General features: G+C 32.5%; 3 protein-coding genes and 1 long non-coding RNA gene across 11 annotated transcripts; 2 read left to right on the top strand and 2 right to left on the bottom strand.

The window, feature by feature from the left end:
* Window positions 1-87: 87 nt before the first annotated feature.
* On the top strand, window positions 88-13530 carry Orp8 (Oxysterol-binding protein-related protein 8). Of its 4 annotated transcripts, none has more exons than XM_067350397.1 (19): window positions 88-257; window positions 357-505; window positions 947-2176; window positions 2428-2564; window positions 4300-4428; window positions 6204-6256; window positions 6409-6639; window positions 6715-6859; window positions 7017-7238; window positions 8381-8940; window positions 9062-9240; window positions 9324-9501; window positions 9617-9713; window positions 9806-10002; window positions 10111-10236; window positions 10295-10543; window positions 10633-10800; window positions 11705-11877; window positions 12003-13530. In XM_067350397.1, the coding sequence occupies exons 4-19, from the start codon at window positions 2435-2437 to the stop codon at window positions 12232-12234; spliced, it is 3069 nt and encodes a 1022-aa protein (XP_067206498.1). In that variant the 5' UTR covers window positions 88-257; window positions 357-505; window positions 947-2176; window positions 2428-2434; the 3' UTR covers window positions 12235-13530. The 4 variants fall into 4 exon arrangements, with proteins under 4 accessions (XP_067206498.1, XP_012231656.1, XP_012231657.1 ...); XM_012376233.2 differs by having other exon boundaries at window positions 8729-8940; XM_012376234.2 differs by having other exon boundaries at window positions 8783-8940.
* A 1077-nt stretch (window positions 13531-14607) lies between these two features.
* Window positions 14608-15004, top strand: LOC136998145 (uncharacterized). Its single transcript, XR_010888772.1, has 2 exons — window positions 14608-14747; window positions 14823-15004. It is a non-coding gene; the product is annotated as an uncharacterized lncRNA (long non-coding RNA).
* Window positions 15005-15150: 146 nt separating this feature from the next.
* LOC105677535 (protein asteroid-like) lies at window positions 15151-17721 on the bottom strand. Of its 4 annotated transcripts, none has more exons than XM_012376228.2 (3): window positions 17590-17721; window positions 17305-17454; window positions 15151-17172 (listed from the first exon to the last, which is right to left on the bottom strand). In XM_012376228.2, exons 2-3 carry the CDS (start codon window positions 17396-17398, stop codon window positions 15257-15259), a joined length of 2010 nt encoding a protein of 669 aa, XP_012231651.2. In that variant the 5' UTR covers window positions 17399-17454; window positions 17590-17721; the 3' UTR covers window positions 15151-15256. The 4 variants fall into 4 exon arrangements, with proteins under 4 accessions (XP_012231651.2, XP_012231650.2, XP_012231648.2 ...); XM_012376227.2 differs by having other exon boundaries at window positions 17248-17454; XM_012376225.2 differs by having other exon boundaries at window positions 15151-17454.
* A 113-nt stretch (window positions 17722-17834) lies between these two features.
* Window positions 17835-22031, bottom strand: LOC105677534 (protein asteroid-like). Of its 2 annotated transcripts, none has more exons than XM_012376224.2 (2): window positions 21643-22031; window positions 17835-20785 (listed from the first exon to the last, which is right to left on the bottom strand). In XM_012376224.2, exon 2 carries the CDS (start codon window positions 20727-20729, stop codon window positions 18363-18365), a length of 2367 nt encoding a protein of 788 aa, XP_012231647.2. In that variant the 5' UTR covers window positions 20730-20785; window positions 21643-22031; the 3' UTR covers window positions 17835-18362. The 2 variants fall into 2 exon arrangements, with proteins under 2 accessions (XP_012231647.2, XP_067206508.1); XM_067350407.1 differs by lacking the exon at window positions 21643-22031 and adding an exon at window positions 20860-21111.
* Between the last annotated feature and the right edge of the window lie 43 nt (window positions 22032-22074).

Consider the following 22074-nt stretch of genomic DNA (forward strand, 5'->3'; position numbering starts at 1 on the left):
CAATCAGTACTGACCTGTCCTATTCCGGTTTCAGTGCTGCCAAAAATAGGAAATCTATTGTCATCGCTAACCTATCCGATATGTCGAGATATAACAGTTATTTCGGAAGAATATCAATAATATATTGACGACATAATTAATCATGCAGCATCTGCTTAATAAGAAAACTAATTACACGATGCACTATCATTTTGTAAATTTATAAACATGTTAGAAAATCTCATAAATCATGGGACAACCGTCGTCGCTTTGCAGAAGTAAGAAATTAACCTTAAATTTCCTTTATTAAGCAACAGAATAATTAAATTTTCATTGATTTTTTCAATATTTTTTAATACTTCTTTCAATCTTTTTAGTATAACTAACGCTTCCACGTTTTGTTGATTTCATTTCAACAAATAGTGATATTTATATCTCGTGCCACGTTACACTATCAACGTTTTACTTGATTATCTATTTGTACGCACTTGAAAGTTGAGAAAGCGACTGATAACTTTAGATTGTGGTATGTATAATGTAGAACATGCATTTAAGTTGGAAAAAAAGAGAGAAGAATTGTAGAATTTATATATTAAGAAAAGACAGTTGAAAATACAAAAAAAGTCAAGAAGTAAAGAGATTTTTTTAAAGAGCTTGATTTCTCTCAAATGCCTCTTTACTTTCCCCTGTACTTAAGTCAATAAAGACAGATATGTCGCATATGGAAATTACTCGTGGTTACTACTGTTTAACCCCGATTAACTTATAGACTGAATTGCATCGGCAGTTCGAGGTCGAATAATCCCGAGAGTTATCGACGTGCCGTCCTTTTCTACATTACGATTCTGCGCAAAATGTAGACGGAGAAAGAAAACTAGGGCAATCTTTAACTCGTTCAATTTGGATTGCGAGATATTTAAAATACATTTGTAACGCTCATGTTTAATTAATTTTAACAATTTTTCAGTGATTTGCGCGGTGTGAACCCGGCCGGAACTTTGCTAGACAGGCTGAACAAAATTCCATTCTGCTAGGCTGGATAATTCTCACCGGAATTAGCGCTAATCTACGACCAGGCATCACGGACTGCCGCACCGACTGCTGCACTGACCGTTCGCTTTAACCAGCCTCAGATTAGCATACAACGTGTCCCTTTTTAGATCATAACATACCGCTTGTGAGGCGGACGGAGAAGACAAAGCGAATTTTAACGAGGATGTGTTAGCTAATATTAGAAGCAACGCCACGGTGAGCAAGGCGTGATAGTGGTAATCGTGATTATTAAAAATTTACACGTATTAGCCGATCGATCGGTCCTCGAAGAGAGAGAAGAGAAAGAGCTCGACCGAAGGCGGAGGCGACGATGAGCTAATTCAATTGGACCCGCGTGCGTGCAACGTCATCAACTGCGGCCGGTTGCGCTTTCAAAAATGCCGGACATACCAACGAAGCGCCCGACCGTCCACTGACCTGAGCAGCACGGCAAAAAACGAGGGATTTTCCACCGGCGAATGCAAACGCAATAAGATACGCGACGCACGCGGCCGCGAGCGATCGGCGCCGGGCGAGCGAGACACGAAGTGGGATCGTGTCATATGTCATTGTCAACAAAGTATAATGTTTTTGTCGAGTTAAACGTGCAGCCGCAGCACGGCTGTCGCCGGTTAAACGCGCTCCTCTTTTCAACCTTCCACCTTCGAGAAGGTTTTTTCTTGCGGTAGTGCGCATCGCACTGCGTAGCGTTGCGCTGTGCCTCGGCACGGTTGTCGCTGGCGCAGTTGCAGTCGCGACTCGAGCGGAGCCGCGCGCGCTCTCGCTTTGCCGTCGCGATATATTAAACCGTTGTCGCGCGGGTGATCAATGGTACATCGCACTTCGCGCTCGCGCCCGAGTTCGCTCGCGTCGCACCGTCCATCGTGTTCTTCGCCGCTGCAAGACCGTCCATCCGCGTACACGACACTTGTCGTTCGTTCCCGCAGTGTGACGACCTGCGTTTCGAGCGACAGTTCGTGTGTTTTGCGACGGCGAGCCAGTTTGTCGTTCCAGAAGTGCACTCGCGAGTGTCGGAAAGCGATATTAGCGATGTCGCGCTTAAAGTGCGTTGCTTCATGCCTCACGCTCTAATTGCCTGCTCCACGTAATTCATTATTGCAATGGACTGATACAGCTGTCGTGCAAACAATCGTTCGAAAGCAAGGTGAGTTTTGACACCTCGCATACACAGTTGTACAATGAATGAGCTGTAAATGTAAACACATGCCGAGCAGTCTTTTCTGTTTGTTTAGCATTCCTTTTGCAATTTGTCATTATTTAGTATGCATTTCGGGAACTAACCCACAATTCAGATATCTTAATGATTTTTTCATTGATGTGCTCATTCAGTCTGACAAAAAGTATCTAGTATTTACATGTTAAATAGAAACTTGAGATAAGGATTGTCACTTCTAGATTTGCAATGAGTTCACAACCGATTGTGGTACCTGGTGGAGACCATCAGCGTCCTCCAGTGGAAACTCATTCTGTTGGAAGCTCAGCGGACAGCTTTAAGACAATGACACCGCCAAATGTCAGCAGATCCCTCAGTCGTAAGTACATTATTGTGTTTACATATTGTTGAAATCTTCAAGATTTTATTAGGAATATATATCTGATATTGAATATGCAATAATGTCACAATATAGCTAATTTGATTGCTATATGAACATTTTTGTAATGACATTATTGCTTATGTACCTATTCTTCTCATTATTTGTAACTATAGTCACAAATTGATTAGTCTCAAGAGGGTAAGGAAGTTAGAGAATTATAATAAGGAAGTATATAGTTAAGTGCAATAGAAATGTCAAATTAGGAACTATGCTTTTCACTGTGTCGTAATTGTATACACACAAATTTATGTAAAAGCTGCACATTTTCTGAAAAAACCACTGTGTGAAACTATTTGTCATTGACATTTGAACTATGTGAATTATAAATACAAATGTAATAGAAGCATGTCTCTGCATAACTCTCTGCTGTGTTATTAAAGTGTTCTCCAGTAGGTTTATGTAATACTCTCATAAATAGCACAGTTTTTCATGTTTACATAATATCAATACATGTATGTAAGTCAGAAAATATTTGTGCGTTACAGTTTATTTTCTATTAACGCATGTTTCCCAAATATATATATATTTTTTTTTTCTGAAATAATAATTATAAATATTTAACATGTGTAACGTGCACAACATTTGCACATCTTTGAATATCTTTAATTAAAAAAGTAAGAGTTAATAAGAAAGAGCAAAAATTATGAGAATATTTATTAAATTTCAAGTACAATAGCTTTATTTATAGCATTTCTGTCCCTGATTTGTGACGTATCTGATATGTAAAACTACTTTGTAATCTTACCAATGAGGATATGTCAGGTACATAGTTGTGGCAGTTCATTAATATGAATGAAATACATGCTATAGCAAGTCTAAGTATTGGAAAAATGAAAATCAATACTTGAGAGTGTCACAAACTGTTCTCATATTATAGTAGGAATCCCTAGTACTATAAGCACTGTTTGTTGTGGGTAATAGCATATACTTTATGACCCACTTTTAACTGTATTTGTTCTTTAATATACAATAAAGACAATATACGATTTTGCATTCTGCAACTCATCTCTTGATATCAATCAAAGTATATCAGTATTTTAGATGAACATTTTTAGATAGCATGACAGGCTTTAGATTAACATAACAGTGTTTTAGACAAATTAACATTGGAAATAACATAATTTTTATCATTGAAACATGTACATTACTTCATACAAAACACAGTATATATGTAAGAACAGGAAGACATGATACAAGAACACTTTTTGTGTGACAATATGATAAGTTGGTGTATTATATTATTTTAATGTATATTGAATGTGCTATAATGCAATGTTACAAATATATTTCTAACATTCAATTTTGTTTTTGTGAAATTGGCTGCATGTAACAATAAAATTGCATCATGTTGCATTATGCATGTATAATTCAAGCATGCTTATTTTATTTTCGTTGCAGCAAAATATATAATTTTTCGTTAAAAATTTGATTGTAAATAATCACGTGTTTTTTCGCAACTTCTCTCTTATTCACTACAGAAAGAAATAATATTGTGATATTTTTTCCATTACACGTTAACATTATTACCTGTCTGTAACGTAGAAAGTACAATTTGTATCTATCATGTGCTGTGTCGAGTATTCGTTGAATAGTTTTTAGAGACATTTTCTATTTGTGATATAAAATGTGTTGATAATTATTGAGTGCGACTGAACAAGTGCTAAATATGTAGAACCAGCAGATCGACAACCTCGACGAAGCAGCATTCAAGCACAGTCTACACCATTACCTAAACTTCCATCAACCGAGTCCCTTTCGACAAGTATAAATATTACAGCCGGTGCACCTCCAGTTTCTCCAGGTATAATTCTACAAATATTTTCGAAAGTAATACATCCTTGCTAGAGTCTGGGATAACTGAACAGATACAAGCAGCTTCCAAAACTTGATTGGCATTACATGCTTTTATTTCTGCAGTATAATAGGTATAATTAGAAAGATTCGGAAAGTATGTATGGCTTGCTGAGCTCTTTTCTTATGTTTACTTTGTGTTTTATGTGCAATTTTCGTTACTTTTAATCTCTTTATGTATCCCTCAATATTATTTAACGCTTATACTACCTGCACTTTACATGCTTCTTTTTGTACAAAAATAAGCTTGAGATATGCAAAAAATCTTCACGTAATAGTATTATCATTGATAGAGTGCGAATATAGACATGATTATATAACTCAGCGTAATAATGTAGCAGTACAAATTTATATTTTATTTCGCTGTTGAATATGATTATTTCACAAGCTTCATATCAAATTTGAATAAATACATTTTTATATGAAAGGCAAACTTTTTTAAGGAAAAATTTACATTTTTAATATTCTTTGTAATGAAGCATGATTTTGTTGCAATAAATTGCGTCTTTGAAAGTGCTGTGCTAAATAAATTATCTTAATAACTTCATTATTGTCACACGATTTAAATTGAAAAAAATAAGGAAGTAAAATCCCAATTCTTTTTAAATTTGTTAAAAGACATTCTTTAGATTTGATGCAAATCTTACAAATTGCTTTACATATTGTACATATTTTAACATAATATTCGAGATAATTTAATATAATTTTAATTTTTTCAAAATCTGAATTTTATTATATTTATATTGTTTATAGCTATTAGGAAAACTATATCAATAACTACATCAATAAATAAACGTTGTTTATTCTTAAGTAATGAAAATGTAAATATGATATAAATAATGATATAGGAAATAGTATAAATATAATTTATTTGTAATATATCCATAATACAAATCAAGATAATCAATTTTATTATTACATGTTGACTGTTATTATCGTTGAGTATTATTATTTTGTAATTTTTCTTTTTTTAATATTTGCTTTATAAATCTTAATTACTTCAAACATGAAGCATATAAAAAACGGAATATTTTATTAGGTGACTCACAAAGTTCGTGCGGTGTTGCTGATAATACCTTTCACGAAAACCGCGCAAACTTGATATTTAAGCTATAATCTACTAGTAAAGAAACACAATAAGAAAATGAGCTAGATGCTACATAAGATTTATGAGATATGCAAATTACAAATTTTAAAAATAATTATCTTGATTTGTTTATGTTGTAGAAAAAGTAATATATGTCTTACTTTATACTTTTCTGATTGGCGAGAATGTGTGAGTAGGATTTTCTTTATATAAGATGAAGATGATAACATTATGTGGTTTTGGCTTTTTTTTATTATACAGAGTGTGTAATTTATTTATTTCCTCTATCTATAAGCATGCGTTATTTCTTCTCAAAAATATGAAATTTGATTTTACTGTATTTTTTATTTGAAATTCTTTAATATAATTGTAAAAATTGATTTTATATTTTTACATTTTTACATGAATTATTTTACAAAATATTAATCTTATTATTAAATAATTAAAGAATTCGTTATACATAAAATATTTATAACGCAACAACTTATCGAAAAATATTTAAAATATGTTAAAATTTTAAGAGTTTCTGAAATAAATGTTGCGTATAGATTCTAATGGTATTATATCTAATATAATTTTTTCTCAATATTGTAAATATATTTTGTAAAAGAAATAATGCAAAATTGTACATGTTGTAGGACTCTCCGCAATGGGTGAAACGAGTCAAAAAGTTGATAATTTATCAGACAAGGTAATCAATATTTTGTTTTCAAGATTCAACTTGTTTCTTATTAAGACATTCATGTGTATTACAACTTATCAAACATTCTACATTTTTATTATTTGAAATACAATAAAATATAGTCTGTTTTAATTTGAATAACATATGAATAATGTTTTCAGTCGTTGGATTCCTGCAAATTAACGCGAAAAGAATCATATAAAGCCCAGAGAAAGAATTATCGGATGGAGAAGAAAAGGGTAGCCAATGAGCTTTTAAGTTCCTTCAAGGATCCAACCGTTATTGTTATGAGCGATTGGTTGAAGGTTCGTGGAACATTGAAAAGTTGGACCAAATTGTGGTGTATTCTGAAACCTGGTTTATTGCTGCTGTATAAAAGCCCAAAAACAAAGGTTTGTATTTATATTTTTTCTCCAATTATCCTTTGCTTATTTTTCCACTAAGTAACTCACTAGGATTTGTTGCAGAGTAATCATTGGGTGGGAACGGTGTTACTTAATACATGCCAAGTCATAGAACGTCCGAGTAAAAAGGACGGATTTTGTTTTAAATTGTTTCATCCCTTGGAGCAGTCGATTTGGGCTCCTCGAGGACCGGAGAAAGAAGCTATTGGTGCGTATTTGTTTCTCAATTATTAATGTATATCTTATAATTATTTTAATATAATCTTTTTATACGCCAATAGAGAATATTTAGCTTAATTTAGAAATAGATATGCTTTGCATACAAAGAATTTTAATAATCATAAACAAATTAATATTTTTTTTAGGTGCCGTTGTACAACCTTTGCCGACGTCTTACTTAATTTTCCGAGCACCATCGCAAGCAGCAGGCAAATGTTGGCTGGACGCACTTGAATTGTCGTTACGTTGCTCTTCATTAATAGTGCGCTCAACGAGCGCATTACCACGTCCTTTACCACACGACACAACTACTACTCATGAAACTCAATGGAGCGAGGCTGATTATGAAAAGCATTTTGATGATCATGGTTAGTATCATTGATAAAGCTTCCTACTTGTGATATTCAAGTGTAATCCGCGCAGAGGATGAAATGTGTTTCGTTTGGACCGAATTTTTGTATCAATGGAATAACATGTACAGATTTCCTATCCAATTAAGATTGATTAATCTGAAATTATTTCTTAACATTCTATATGTGTATTAATATTATATAAATGTTAGTACATTTTACTGTGAGTCATAACTGCGTAAAATGCAAATTTGATTATTACTATTTAAATATGAAGGCCCCTATGTAAATAACATTATTCACAGTGTATTTATTATGTGTATTGAAATCTCTCAAAACAAAAGAAGACAAACAGCTATCGATATTTTTGATAGAACAGTATAAATAGAGAATTGAATTCATGAAGACATTTACAAAAGTATGTTGTAGAAGAAATACAATCTGTAAATGATGCATGGTGATTTGTCAATCTGCACTGCTATTGACGAAAGTAAACAATTGTAGATAACTTATGCTTTAGAAATATTACATAACCAAGTAGAAATCGTGATCATAAAAATTTTAGCGAACATGTGGGATTTCTCTAAATTTCAAGTCTATATAAGTAGTTAATTACAAATATATTTTTTATGCAATAATTCTATTCTATTTAATGTAGTTTTTTTTTTAATTATCTTTCTTTTAATTTTCTTTAACATGATTTCTTTAGCTTAATATTTATTTTTTTATGAACATGCATCTTGCCAGTACCAGTATAAACTTTAATGACCGATTCTTTGACGAATTTGATAAACTTTTCTTAATGGAGTTTTGATAGATATTTATTTGATTGCTACTTTAATGTTAAATCTAAATTTATGCTAAATACAAATGTACTTAGATCTAAAATCGTAAAAGCTTCCAAAGCTTCCATGAAAATAAAAGCAGTTATGAATTATTCAAAGAATACGTCACCAAAATTTGATAGACACTATATTGGAATGTTTTCTACAATAATACTTTTATGTCTCTATATTTGTCAATTTTATATCTTGTAAAAATTAGCGTAGTCTTAGATACTTAAACTTATGAGAAATTTCATAAATAATAATTATTTACCATTACTTTTTTCTTTCTATTTGCTATCCTAACATTCTTTGCCCTGCTTACTGCACGAATAGTATATTTAAGTTGTTATGCACCAAGATCGCCTACAACGCCTCAAAGGCGCTTGTTATCATGTCCACAGCCACTGTCACCTGCCATAACGCGTAATCTCAAAAGCGTTTGTCCTTCGCCGACTCCAATGTTTCAACAGCTTTATCATGCAGTTGCATATTGGGAAAAACAATTGCTCGAACGATCCCCGACACCTGGCACAGATCAGGAAAATGTTGCATTCTCAATTTCCAACGAGGAACCAAATGGCGGCGACAATCAGCCATCTGGTTCTTCCCATTCCGCTTCCGCATTTCATCCACCGATTTCCCCAGCACGACGCATGACCGTTCCTTCTGTACATGTCCTAGAGTACGATACCCGTCAAGTAGTAACGCTAGATCCTGTGTACACCTCGCATACAGACCTGGACGATATCAGTCAGCCGGAGAATGGAGTAGCGGCTGATGTTGAAATCAGTGCTTCGGACAGCGAGTCTGAGGCATCGGCCAAGGAAGACCAGTCGCCCGAACCAATCACTGAAACACCATACGTGGCAAACGAAAATGAATTTCTTGGAACGGTATGCATTAACTCTGTGTAACATTCAACATTTTTAATTAGTCTAATAAGATGATTTTATAATTTTTGAAGAATTTTTTTTTTTTTTTTTTTTATCGTATCTCTATGTTATTGTTAAATAGGCTGGCGAAGTCGTCGCGGAGCTGCAAGAAGAACAAAAGTCTCTGATATGGTTCTTGATGAAACAAGTTCGTCCTGGCATGGATCTATCCAAGGTTGTATTGCCTACTTTTATTCTGGAACCACGTTCGTTTCTGGAGAAACTGGCCGATTCGTATTATCATGCCGACTTATTATCTCTGTAAGTAAAAAAGTAGCAATACATTTATGTCAGGATTTTTCTTTAAATCTAAATCTTTGAATTTTTTAAATTTTATTTTACAGAGCAGTATTGGAAGACGATGCATTTACACGTATGAAAGCTGTAGTAAAATGGTACTTATCAGGATTTTATAAGAAACCACAGGGCCTGAAAAAACCGTACAATCCGCTTTTGGGAGAAACATTCCGTTGCTATTGGCAACATCCCAATGGTTCAAGAACATTCTACTTAGCCGAACAAGTAATGATGCAGAAGATTTTTAAGATTTTGTGTAGAAAATTATTTCTTTTATAATTAAGTATTATTATATATATATGTTCTGTTTTTAATACATTTGTCTACATATTTTTACTAGTTATCGCATCACCCACCTATCTCGGGATTCTACGTAACGAACCGCCAAGACGGATTTACCATTAGCGCCACGATAATTGCAAAGTCAAAATTTTATGGTAAATATTACTATTTAAAGTAGAATATAACATTTCTATCTGGCGGTATATGTATGATAACGTACGTTACTTATACATGTTTAATTTTTCAGGGAATTCAACTTCCGCAGTTTTGGACGGTGTTGCTATATTAACGATGCTGCCGAGAGGTGAAGATTACACAATGACAATTCCTTATGCACATTGTAAAGGTATTCTTATGGGAACGTTGTCTATGGAACTTGGTGGAAAAGTGAACATAACATGCGAAAAAACTGGCTATCATACTGAATTAGAATTTAAACTTAAGGTAACGAACGATGTTACACTACGTCTGTAAAACTATCAAAAACTAATAATTTAAGAAATATATAAAACAATTTTAGAAACATATAATAACGATGAATAATATTTTCAGCCGTTTCTTGGTGGTGCAGAACTAATGAATCAAGTTGTGGGACGAATACGTCTTGGAAAGGAAACTTTAGCTACTATAATCGGATATTGGGATGGATTGATTTCAATAGTGGACAAACGAACAGGAGTACGTTAAACATGAATTTCAATCGGGAATTTCAGCTAACGAACATTTTATTTTACAGCAAGAAAATGTATTCTTCAATCCGACTCCAGAAGTACGTCAAAAAAGGTTAAAGAAATATACCGTTCCTATGGAATGTCAAGGGCCGTGGGAAAGCGAGAAACTGTGGCATGCTGTTACGCAGGCCATCAATAGGGATGATCAAACCGCTGCTACGGAAGCTAAAACTGGACTCGAGGAAGCACAAAGGGAACGCGCTAAAGAGCGGAAAAGTCTGGGACAAGAATGGATTCCAAAATACTTCGTCCAAGTACGATAAATGTCACTTTTATACTCCATGTGATATTGTAAAATTTTTAATATCTGCAAAATATAATAAAATTTGTTCTGCTTTGATAGGATATTATAACAGGAAATTGGGTGTATCGGCATGCTGATGTAAGACCGTGGGATCCGAGAAATGATGTAGTACAATATGAAGAAAATTATGTAGTACGCACAAAGACTAGACATAAAACACCTATTATGCGTACTGGTAGCATTGTTTCTACTGAACCACAATCACAGGTACAGCGATATAAAACCTAATTTTCACCGTGCATGCCGTTTTAGCATTTGTACACATATATCATTACTTTAATTGCTTTGTGTGACTATTTTCGTCCTTTTCGATAGTGCTACTGAACGACTGCATGTTATATATTACTTTATTTTATTTGCTATCCATGGATTTGAATAGACTGTATACATTTCCGATATTTGTAATAAACTTGGTTTGCTTGACTTGCAGTTTTATCTAATATTAATTGTTATTATCGTATTTATTAATCAACTTATAATATTGCTTTTGTAATTAAATATTTCCTTGATTCTATAACTGTATTGCATAATTGTACACAAATTGCACAAATCTAAAAAAATCTAGAAAATAAAATCTAAAAAAACTAACATAATTACATTTAAAGTAAATCATTCATTTATATCTTCCAATATGAAGATCTATGATAGATTTATGTAATTTTAGATATCTTACACATATTTCATATTTTTTTAAATAGCAGTCACATTATTAGAAAAAAAATGTAATGCAAGATAAAAACCTAAGAAAAATAAAAATAAATTTGCAAGTATGAATAAAGAGAATATACGTAGAAAATTGTATATATTAATGAAAAGAATGCTTATTTTGCTTTTTTTTCTTTATATATGCTTTTTAATATTTCTGACAAACATAAATTTCCATTTTGTTATATTTAAATATAATTACGAGTTTAGATAAAAGCAAATTTTTCATTGTATTATTATTTTTATATTTTATATTTTTATATTTTAAAATATACACATATATCATAATTTCTCGAGAAAGCGTTCGTTCAGTTTTAATAAAACAAACCATAAAACATGTTATTTATTATTTCAGCTATATCTAGACCTAATTAATTATTTATTCTATAAATAATAATCTTTGCAGATTCCTTTACTGCAAGCTGAATCACGTTCTTCCTTATCAGTGCTCAAATCTTCGAAGAGACAACTATCTAACAATATGCCTCTAACAGAAACTCACGATTCCGGAAGCTCATCCGCAGAAGCACATACCGATTCTAGTCAGTCAATAGGAAAAAGGAGACGTTCAACTGCTAGGTAAGAGCATCGAAATACAGCATAGATATTATGATATTACGAATTGCATGTTAACTTTTATAAGCGCAAAATTGGCATAGAAACTAAAATTTTTAATAATATATATAAATATATCTACATTTTAGGATAATAGATATTGTAAAAGAAGTAGATAATCAAATGCTACATCATGGCGAAAAATTGAACCGTATACAACAGATTGTAGAACAAATTGCAAGGAAGCAAAGAGAGTCCGGCGAACAACATCATAATATAAATATGTCTAAAAGCTTTATTGATACTATACTTATTATTATTATTGTTTTCTTTGTACAATATTTTATAAGCGTGTGGAAAAATAATTCTGCTAAGGATTAAGAGACTTAGTAAGATTATTCGATATGTTTTATATCATTCCTCATTCGAATTATGCGCATCAGTTGGTTCTTATTCTACAATTCTTGCAGCATGGTGTCGGCACTGCTTCGTGATAATAATGGAGTGAATCATTTTGGGATAAAAAGTTTTTTTTTCAAAAGAATATGTAGAATATTCATCAATGTAGAAATAAAATATTCATAGAAAGTATTAGGAGCCCTGCATGTAGATTCAGTGCAATGGTATTTTGTTATAGTTGCAGAAATATGAAGATTCAAGTGCAAGAACTAAACTAACAATCTCTATATGAGCTTATATTGTATATAGGGCTTAAGTAAAAAATGGGAAGACATAGTTCTCAAATTACTAATCTAATTTTTATCGCAACCAGCCAGTACCAAATTGTAATATAATCGCATAATTGTTGTAAAAATGTTGGTCAAACGTCCATTTTGCTGTTAATTTATTGTAAATCTCGTTATATTTAATTCTATATTAATATATGGAATATAATGACGTATTACAATTTGATTTCGATGTGATATCAAATTTACAACAATATCTTGTTATATTAAGCTGTCATTTATACTTTTTATCCATGATATAAATTCGCAATGAATTAACTTTGTTATGAGTACATTCACATTGTAATGCAGAATATCAAATGTTTATGTTTATACAATATTGACAAAAATTTTTCTCTAAAACTCCAGTGAAAAGTTTGATTTTTATATTTCTATATTTACTGCTAAGCTTATTTTTATGTGATATCTCGATGATTGCAACAACATTAGAATTGTAAATTTACGCAAGTCGTTTAACATTCGATATAATTATTGATTTGATCGATAATTTTTTTTAATCAGTAAATATATGATGATGCAACTTTTTAAAATTTTAAGTTTAATAAAATAGTATAGTGTGATAGACCGTCCTGTGACAAGTATAGTTACCCTAATTGTATATGTTAAAAAATGTATTTACTTAATTGTCAGAAATTGCGCGAAAGAATTATTTAAGAAAAAGCATGATCACAGAAAATATGCAATGATATAAATGACTTTTGATATAGCAGTAACTCATAATATTGGTACTTTTTAATTATGCGTTAAAAGTAATTTTAACGAATTTTATAATGCACATATCTTTCAGTATTACCACAAAGATTATATCAAGTTTCCTTGGATTATGATTCAGACAGGGTTTTTCTTAATATTTGTTAAGATACCAATTCCGTTAATACTGTGTATATATAAATGTAAAAGAATATATATTAAAATACAAGCTATATGTGCACATGTGCAATTTTCCATACCTATTATGACTACGAAATGGACCTACTTGAATAGTTGTGTGCAACTATTATTGTTTCAGCAACATCAAGAATGTGTTATAGTAAATTGATTATATAGGTAGTTACAAAATTCGTTAAGAATTTTAAGAATATGTTGTATTATCTTGATATGTCATATGATAATATTGATTGATATTGATATTGATTAATATTAACATGATAATATTGAACATAAACTTTGTGAAGAGTATTCTTTTTATATTTTAAAAATATTATGTGACGTAGTTTATACACTTTCGAAGACTTGCTTTACGCTATGAATGTATTACATTTTTATACAATACGTATTTTTCACAGAATATGAAACAAATGTTTAATTTAATCCATTGATGTTGTCACAATTGAGACGAGAAGAAATATAAATATGTACACAAATGTACTTATCATTCTAATTAATCACGATATATGTAATATATGTAATTTAACAAAAGAAATATGTATCGATTACTGACATCCTAACTTATCATTTTGACAAGTTTCTTTGTAAGAATAATGTTTATTGTCGCAAAATGAACTTTTGAAATTTGATTTCAAAATAAAATTAGAAACAATAAAATAAATATATTCATGCGTTTGACATATTATCGATTATGTTCAAGTTGTTTACAAATTAGGCTGTCCAATTGTGTTTATTTTTGTCAAAATGATATCGATTTGGTAAAATGTTATCAATTTCAAAATTTCTTGTAATAATGATTCATCGAATTCACCGTGCGTTCAAGTATTATACAATTATTCTTTTAACGATACAGATTAAAAAATAATTTTGATAGATATAATTTTTTCTTTACGTTTGCAATAGCATAGAATTTAAAACAATTTGTGCACATCATATTTTATGTAATATAATATACAATTATAATTTTTTGTTTAGATGAGAAAGATTTCTATAACGCCACAAATGCTACGTGCAGCTGTAAAAGATTTACAAAAACGTCAATTATTTGTTAAATTAAAGACCTTAAAAGATCATATACAAAAAAATTATCCAGTTAAAAGAGAGACTCTTGAATGGGAATTACAGGAGAAATTAAAATATGCTGTTTGCGTTGGATTGCTTGCCAAACACGGCGATGACCAATATTGTATACCAACTTTACTAGAAGAAGCTAATGCCTTTAAGTCAGCGCTCAGTGCGTTCTGGGAAATATACAAAGATGTAATACAACTATTGACTTCTTTCCATATTAATTTTTTTGTTCTGCAGAACAGAAATCTTTCTTTCACTGTTTAGAAAAATCGATTGCGTGATAGAAGGAAGAAAGCTAATGCTAAACGATCAGTATCGCACCAGCAACGAAAAGATGTGAATTGTTCCAATAGTGATGAAAGTGATAGTAGTGAGGATCTTGATGTTGTCTAATTGTAAAAAATGTAAATGAAAAAATTAAACGTCTTTTTTCTTTTTCTCATTTATTTTATACAACTTATCATTTTCTAAATTAGTCAAATTGTAAATTAAACATCGTTAGAAAAAGTCAAACAATTTTTTTTATTTTCTGTTGTAATTTAGCTTTTAAAGTTTTTCGTGTCAGTACATATTATTCGAATATGTACTGATATGTATCGTCATATATCCTAATTTTACGTAACATCAAATATCGAAAAAGAATTATTTGCACGTGAAAGACGCTTTTCTTGATTCTTACATCTACCGACTTCCTTTTCCTATGCCATACCAACCAAAGGTTTAACTTTCAACAAAAGTACATTAAATAATCGCAATAAACTCGGAGAATTTTGCAAAACTGTATTAATGTACTCCTCAATATTGTCGCACTTTTTAAAATTGTTGCACAGATTGTACAGCAATGTGCCACTGAACACACTAGCAACCTTGGTTTGCTCATATGGATATCCCAACAATGCATTCAAGGCCATGCTATGACTTAAACAATTTTGAAACTCCGCAAAACCGTGAACAATTATAATTTTGAAATCTTTTGGATGTAAGTATGGATTAGTCTCAAAATTAGATACAAAAAATGAGGCTGCAATCCAACAATCGTGTCTATCAACTTTATGAAGCGCACTAACGAGTGTAGTGTTGTCTAAATATTCTGGCTGATAATTTTCCACTTTTCTTGTGTTTTGAATCTTTTCCACAAGTTTATCGAATCTATGATTAAATTCGCGTAGAACTCTATGGACGCCTATTTTGCGATCGATTACGTTAAATAACATAGCAAATAATAACGAATATATAAAACAATGGAGAATATACATATGCTCTTTAAATGATTGTTGTTTTTGATCTATCCAGTACTTCATGGTTGCAACATATAATTTCCAGTTTGGTGGAATTTCACTTATACAGCTTTCATCGGTAATTCTCAAAGTGTTATTTAAAATTTCTTTTCTAATAATCATTGGTAATTTTCCCAAATTGGATAAAAGCGGTAATTTATAATCGAGTACACTATTGTTATATTCCAATTGAAAACGCTTGATTGTTATCCCATCTCGCGTTATATACTCCATGCAAGTTTTTTCTTCTTCAATTCCTGACATCAGTAATCCATAAATAACGCTTATAATGTTTAAGCTTGCAAAGATAGATGAGCTGTATAAATGATCTTCAATTTGCGTACGACAAACGTACAACTTCCGTATGATGATGTTTATAAAGTAAGAAGGATATCTACCAAGTTTGAATTCATTAATAAACCACTGTGGCAAATTATTAACCAGAGATTCATTAGAGACCACCTCTTTTCCCGCACATATGCTTGTTATTTCTTTGTCGTCAATTTCATCATCGTCATCACTTGACTTTGTTTCACTTGTGCTTTCATCAATATATGTCAAATTGTATATATCTCCTTCAAATTTGTATGCTTTAAATACATTCTGTAATTTTGCTTTCGAAATCTTATGTACCGGAACACCCAGCACATGTAAAACATCCAATGATGCATTGATGTAACCATTTATCATCGTTTCTATTATATTTAATACATGCTTACGTTTTTCTCTTCGCAGTCTGCTTAATATTTCTGTTACAGCTTGATTTAAGTTGAGTTTCTTTAGCCAATTAAATGTAGCATCTATACGCCATTGTTGTTCATCATACATCTTTCCTGTTGCTTGCGATAATTCCAACTGATGAAAAAAATTTTTGAAAGTCCATTTCTTCACATAGTCATTTCCTATTAATATTGCTGCCAAAGGCAGCAAAGTCTGATTCAATCCATCGTAAGCTTGAAAAAGCTTCTCAACATCATAAATTTTGCAACATTTCATATAGCCCCTGCCTGTTGATTTACGAACTATACCTTTTTCCCATGTGTTAAATGGTATATATAATGATCCATAAATATAGAAATCAGAGTCGTAACTCAACACAGGACAATCGAGAATACGTGCTATTGCAGCTATGATATTATCCGCTTCGAATATGCATTGTGCATACTTAATACCTTTCTCAGTCATGACATCTTTGAAGACTACCTTCATTAGAAGAGGAAAGAATTGGTTTACTTGCTTAAAATAGTGTGTGTAACGTGACACCTTTTGAATCTTCTGTTTAGTCCGATATATATCTGTCTCCAATTTCTTGTCTTCACAGCCACCATCGATTAAGACTAAAGGAGTGACATTACACTTTAATAATTCAGCAAAAAAATCTGATACGCATCGTGCATACTTGTCATAATCACCACCAAAGGCACTATTACACTTTGCATAAGTGTATAAGCAATGCGCTATACTATTACCATCAATTACTAAATAAGTATCATGTAGGGCGTAATTTGTAAAATAATGCTCAGATTGATTTGATATAAATGTTGTTAATCCAAAAATCCCCATTTTAAAAATTGGTTGTCTAAGGATTCATTCAATTTCACATCAAAAATAAAAAAATCCTGTTAAAAAAAAAGGAATTATTAATATTTCCATAGTATTTCCAAAGATTTTTTTATCATATGTCAATTTTTTATTTCTATTTATTGTAAAATATTGTTTACATATATACAGAATGAGAAAATAACTATTATTACCTTGAATATTAATGAAAATTATCTATCGAACAACAACAGTTACAGACAGAGCTTCACGCTTATTGTTGGTTGTTACGCATTATTCAATTTTTTTTTATAATATACAATGAGGGGAAGTACAGAATTAAGGCTCTTAGGCCGAATTCTCACTGAGCGCGTCACGCGTCGGCATTATCCGTCGCGTCACGAATTAATCAATCAAAACATCCCATTTTATTCGCGCGGCAAATGATGCAATAAAATGGGATGTTTTGATTGCTTAATTCGTGACGCAGCGGATAATGCGGCGCGGGGCGCGCTCAGTGGGAATTCGGCCTTACAACTTTTCCATAAGAGCGAAAACCTGATTGGCTACCACGTCGCTTTTTACCGCGCGGCAAGCGTTCCAGCGTCCTGTCTGCAAGAGCCTTTACATGTGAAGAAGTTGTACCATTAACTACAGCGACAGAAGAGGTTTGTTCGGTATATGTAACGTAATACCATAGATTGGAGCGTATCATAGCGAGTAGGAACATGTTGGGCCATGCGACGTGAATAAACTTTTAATCACCCTTTTTCCAAGAGGGGAGTTACGATTCTCTGTGTCATACTTACACGCTATTTTTAAATTAATAGAATTACAGATTAAATTATTAAATTTTTTTAGGAGTAATAAAAAAGTGATGATTTTTTTCAAATTAATTAAAAATGTCTATTTTTTTTCATACTAGCTAGGATAGCTAAATACATGTTGATAGAGAAATGTAGTTTGATTATTATGTACAACGGAAATCCTAATTTTGCGTAGCACCTAGTATTGAAAAAGGATTATTTACATCGTGAAAGACTTCTTCGCTACTGCTTTCATGTGTCGTTTCAGCTTCTTCTTCTTCATCATGATCTTCCTGTGTAGTGTCTCTTTCCTCTTTTTTTTCATCTCTTCTCGCTTTTCGTTTCTTAGACTTATTAACTTTCTTTTCCAATAGCGTACCAAACAAAGGTTTGACTGTCGATAAAAGTATATTAAATAGCCGCAATAAACTCGGAGAATTTTGCAAAACTGTATTAATGTACTCTTCAACATTATCGCGCTTTTTAAAATTGCTGCACAGATTGTACAGCAATGTACCATTGAACACGCTAGCAACCTTGGTTTGTTCATATGGATATTCTAGCAGAGCATTTAAATGCATGCCATGTCTTAAACAATTTTGGAACACTGCAAAATTGTGAACAATAGTAATATTAAATTTTTTTGGTTGCAAATAAAGTTTTTGATTTGTCTCAAAATTGGATACAAAAAATGAAGCTGCAATCCAACAATCGTCTACATTAACTTCCTGAAGTGCATTAATGAGTGTAGTTTTGTCCGAATATTTTGGCTGGTAATTTTGCACTTTCCTTGTATTTTGAATTTCTTTCACAAGTTTATCGTATCTATGATGAAATTTGTGTAGAATTCTATGGAAACCTATTTTGTTATCTATTATGTTATATAATATAGTGAATAATAAGGAATATATATGACAATTGAGTTTAAATGATTCTTCTTCTTGATTTATCCAGTATTTCATGGTTGCAATATATAATTTCCAGTTTGGTGGAATTTTATATATACAACTTTTATCGGTGTATGTAATTTTAAAAGTATCATCCAAAATTTCTTTTCGCGCGAGTATTGGTAATGTTCTAAAATTGATGAAACGTGAATGTTCAAAACTGATTAGTTGACGGTCGTACGTCAAGCGAAAACACTTAATTGTGTCCTTATATCGCGTCAGATATTCCATATAATCCATCGAAGTTGCTTGTCGACTCATCAATCCAGTAAGGTAGGGTCTTTCTGACATCAGTAATTCATAAATAACGCTTATAATGTTTAAGCTTGCATTGACAGATGAGGCGTATGAATGATCTTCAATTTGCGTTGGACAAACGTACAACTTTCGCATGATGATGTCTATAAAGTAAGAAGGATATCTACCAAGCTTGAATTCACTGATAAACCACTTTGGCAAATTCCTAATCTCAAATTCAGGACATGACACTGTCTCTCTTCCTGCAAGTACGCTTACTATTTCTTTGTCTTCGATTTCATCGTCGTCATTGCTTGACTCTGTTTCATTTGTCCTTTCGTCAATATACGTCAAATTGTATATATCTCCTTCAAATTTGTATGTTTTGGATATATTCAGCAACTGTGCTTTCAAAAATTTCTGTGTGAGAATACCCAGTATATGTAAAATACTCTGTGGTACACGTGTCATGTATGAACCATTTATCATCGTTTCTATTATATTTAATACACGTTTGCGTTCTTGTCTTCGCAGTCTACTTAGTATTCCTATTACAGCTTGATTTAAGCTGAGTTTCCGTAGCCAATTAAATGTAGCATCTATGCGCCGTTGTTGTTCGTTAAATTTTTTTCTTCCTATCCGCGGTAATTTCAAATGACGGAAGAAATTTCTAAACGTATGTTGCTTCACATAATCATTTCCTAATAATATTGCTGCCAAAGGCAACAAAGTCTGATTCAATCCATTGTAAGCTCGAAAAAGCTTCTCAACATTATAAATTTTGCAATATTTCATAGAGCCACTGCCTGTTGGATTAGGAACTACACCATTTCCCCATGTGTCGAATGGTATATACAATGATCCATAAATGTAGAAATCAGAGTCGTAACTCAACACAGGACAATTGAGACCACGTGCTATTGTAGCTATGGTATTATCTGCTTCAAATATGCATTGTGTATATTTAATACCTTTTTCATTCATGACATCTTTGAAGACTTCTTTCATAAGAAGAGGAAAGAATTTTGCTCTTTGCTGAAAATGGAGAGTGTAACGTGACGCCATTTCAATTTTATCTTTAGTTCGAGATATAACTGTTTTCAATTTCTTGTTTTCACAACCACCATCGATTAAGACCAAGGGAATGACATTACACATTAATAACTCATCGAAAAAATCTGATACACATTGCGCATACTTGTCATAATCACCACCAAAGATACTATTACATTTCGCATGCCACATGTATAATTGACATGCTATACTATTACCATCAATTACTAAATAAGTATCATGTAGTGCGTAATTTGCATGATAATGCTCAGAATGATTTGATATAAATGTTGTTAATCCAACAATCCCCATTTTAAAAATTGATTGTCTAAGGATTCATTCAATTTCACATCAGAAGTAAAAATATCCTGTTAAAAAAAAAGGAATTATTAATATTTCCATAGTATTTCCAAAGGGTAATTATTCAGTATCGCTATTTCACCTCCAATTTTGATAAATTTATGCTCATTCAACGCATTTTTGCGTGAAACGAAAGAATCTGACAGAAAAAAGTGTCGCTTTGCCCCGCAACAAGCGAGTCCACGCTCTTCCACGCAAAGCGAGATTCCACATAGGTTTACGAATTTCTATGCAAAACGAGATTCAATCCAGACTCTGTGTGTATAGTTTTTTGATGGTGGAGTCCCCCCATAGGGAGGAAACGGAACATCCTGCCTCCACGCATACACTTTCCACGCGAAGCAAGGTTCCACATGGGTTTGCAACTGAAAGTTAAAAACCTCGCGTGGAAAGTTGCAAACCCATGTGGAACCTCGCTTCGCGTGGAAAATGTATGCGCGGAGGCAGTGTCCTCCTCCTCCTCCCCCCCCCCTCCCCGCGCCGGGAGAGCTCCACCATTAAAAAACTATACATACAGGGGTCTGGATTGAATCTAGTTTTGCGTAGAAATTCGTAAACCCATGTGGAATCTCGCTTGGCGTGGAAAGTGTATGCATAGAGGCAGGGGGAGGTGTTCCTCCCCCCTCCCCTTCCCCTCCCCCCGACGCTAACTTTGAACGTATGATAAGTTTCCTAACCTGCAAAGTCGTCAACTTTTAACGGTAAAAATCTCGCTTCACGGGACAGAGCGACACTTTTTTCAAATAGAAAAGTTTTATTTCACACAAAAACGTATCGAATAAGCCTAATTGTATCAAAATCGGAGGTGAGGTAGCGATACTGTATAATTACCAAATATTCAACGTGGTCATAGTTATTATCTTACCTGTATATTTAATCGAATCCAACTTCAATGGATACTTTTTTATGTTGATTGTTTTTAGTCACAAACTGCATTGTCTTTATCAGTTTTTTAATTTTTTGAAACTTTTACTTTATGTTTAGTATTACTTTCGGAAACAATATTACAATATATTAAATTCAGAGTACGAATACACTGTATGTTCTCTGAATGGTTCTGAATTGTAATGCCAGCATGATGATACTTTTTTACTAGCTACTAGTGATTCAATCACGCTATACTGAAATGCAGTGTTGTTCTCACAGACAGTTCTGCCAGTCGAGGCCGGGTTGCGCCTCCACCGATTAGGCTGCGCATGCGCCTGCGATGGTAAATACAATTGTTATAGATACAATTGGATGCTTCACTGAGGTCGCGTTAACGCACATGTGCGAAAAAAAGCGTCTGACAATAACA

This window comes from Linepithema humile, chromosome 2 (genome assembly GCF_040581485.1).
Source record: "Linepithema humile isolate Giens D197 chromosome 2, Lhum_UNIL_v1.0, whole genome shotgun sequence".
NCBI classification, from domain to species: Eukaryota; Metazoa; Arthropoda; class Insecta; order Hymenoptera; family Formicidae; genus Linepithema; species Linepithema humile.